Source organism: Aptenodytes forsteri, unplaced genomic scaffold, assembly GCF_000699145.1.
Source record: "Aptenodytes forsteri isolate BGI_AS27 unplaced genomic scaffold, ASM69914v1 Scaffold54, whole genome shotgun sequence".
NCBI lineage: Eukaryota > Metazoa > Chordata > Aves > Sphenisciformes > Spheniscidae > Aptenodytes > Aptenodytes forsteri.
The window spans coordinates 9,072,519-9,073,916 of record NW_008796044.1 but is presented as its reverse complement, the minus strand read 5'-3'; the positions used below and the strand labels follow the sequence as shown (position 1 = coordinate 9,073,916).

At 65.1% G+C, this 1,398-nt stretch overlaps 1 protein-coding gene across 2 annotated transcripts in view; it reads left to right on the top strand.

Moving 5' to 3' along the window:
• Positions 1–998, top strand: part of N4BP3 (NEDD4 binding protein 3) — a 4,399-nt gene extending 3,401 nt beyond the window's left edge. The window contains exons 4-5 of one of the 2 annotated variants that reach the window (XM_009285757.1): positions 84–119; positions 342–998. In XM_009285757.1, the coding sequence (XP_009284032.1) occupies positions 84–119; positions 342–914 (609 nt within the window). In that variant the 3' untranslated portion in view covers positions 915–998. The remainder of the gene's footprint in view (positions 1–83; positions 120–341) is intronic. The other variant, XM_019473841.1, reaches the window with a different exon arrangement.
• The last annotated feature ends 400 nt before the right edge of the window (positions 999–1,398 follow it).

The window sequence follows — 1,398 nt, the reverse complement described above, 5'->3', positions numbered from 1 at the left end:
AGGAAGGAGAAGAAGCGGCTGCAGAGCTGAGCATGCAGCAGTGCCAGTGCGAGGAGACCAAGCTCCGGCAGCCCCAGGGCGAGCGCGGCAGCCCCAAGCTGGAGGAGACCAAGTGGGAGGTGAGTCCCCTTCCTTCCCTCCCTGTTGCCACCCTCCTGGCCGTGGAGGATGGGGGCAGCAGTTCCCTGCTCTGGTGTCACTCATGGCCACAGGACAGGTGGGGACAAGCCAGGTGTGATGCTCGTGGTCTCCTAGGGATGCTGTGGTGACAGCCTGGGGTGCCACCACCCCTGGGGTCCTGCTCCTCCAACCCTTCCTCACCACTCGCCCATGCCCTGCAGGTGTGCCAGAAGGCAGCGGAGATCTCCGTGCTGAAGCAGCAGCTCCGGGACACCCAGGAGGAGATGGCTCAGAAGCTGGGCGAGATCTTCAGCCTGAAGACGCAGCTGCGAGAGGCCAAGGCGGAGGTCCAGGCCAGGGACTCCCAGCTGGCACAACTGGCAGACTCCTTCCAGAGCCCCCCAGAGCCCAGCGCCTCGCTGCCGCTGGGCGACGACCCCATGCCGGCGTGCCAGGACTTCCCTGGCTGCGAAACTGATGACTCCAAGTGCCGGGGCCTTCACAACGACACGGCGGAGCCACTGGAGCAGCAGGTGGAGTGGCTGTGGGCAGAGCTGCTGCGGGAGCGGCGCCAGGGCCAGCTGCAGGCCGTGAACTTTGAGTTGGAGAGGAAAACCTGGCAGGAGGAGAAGGAGAAGGTGCTGCGGTATCAGCGGGAGCTCCAGGCCAGCTACATGGAGATGTACCACCGGAGCCAGGCGCTGGAGCGGGAGCTGCGGCAGCTGCGGTCAGAGCCCAGGGACGTCGGGGCCGACTCGCCGTGGATCGAGCGGGTGGAGTCCTCGAAGATCTGAGCGGTGGGATGCTGGCGGGACTGTGAAGGGGGAAGGTCTCTTGCTGCTGCAACGGGATGATCTCAGGGTCTGCACAAGGACCGGCCGCTCGGCGCTGCCCTGGGGAGAAGGACTGATTGCGGCAAGGGAGCTTTTCCTTCTTGCAGCGCTTCAGGCCCTTCTGGGGGGGTCCCTGGAGACAGGGGGTCATCTGTGCCAGGGTGGGGGTCTTGCATGTGCCCCGTGCTCTGACTCCAGGAGCGTTTGCCCTGTGATTCTTTCTGCCATGGGGCAGAAACCAAGCGCCCTGTGAGACACTCCCTGTCCTTCCTGCTCTACCGCCCCTGTTCCCTACAACCCAGTAACTTAAATGTCTTGCTAAGGAGTCCTGTCCCCAACCCCCACTGCCTTGCTGGGGGGGTTCCAGCTGCTGCTCGCAGTGGTTGCCCTGTCCGCAGGGTTCTGGAGCCGGTGGTGTGGTGGGGCCCCGTGCCCGCCCCGGTCT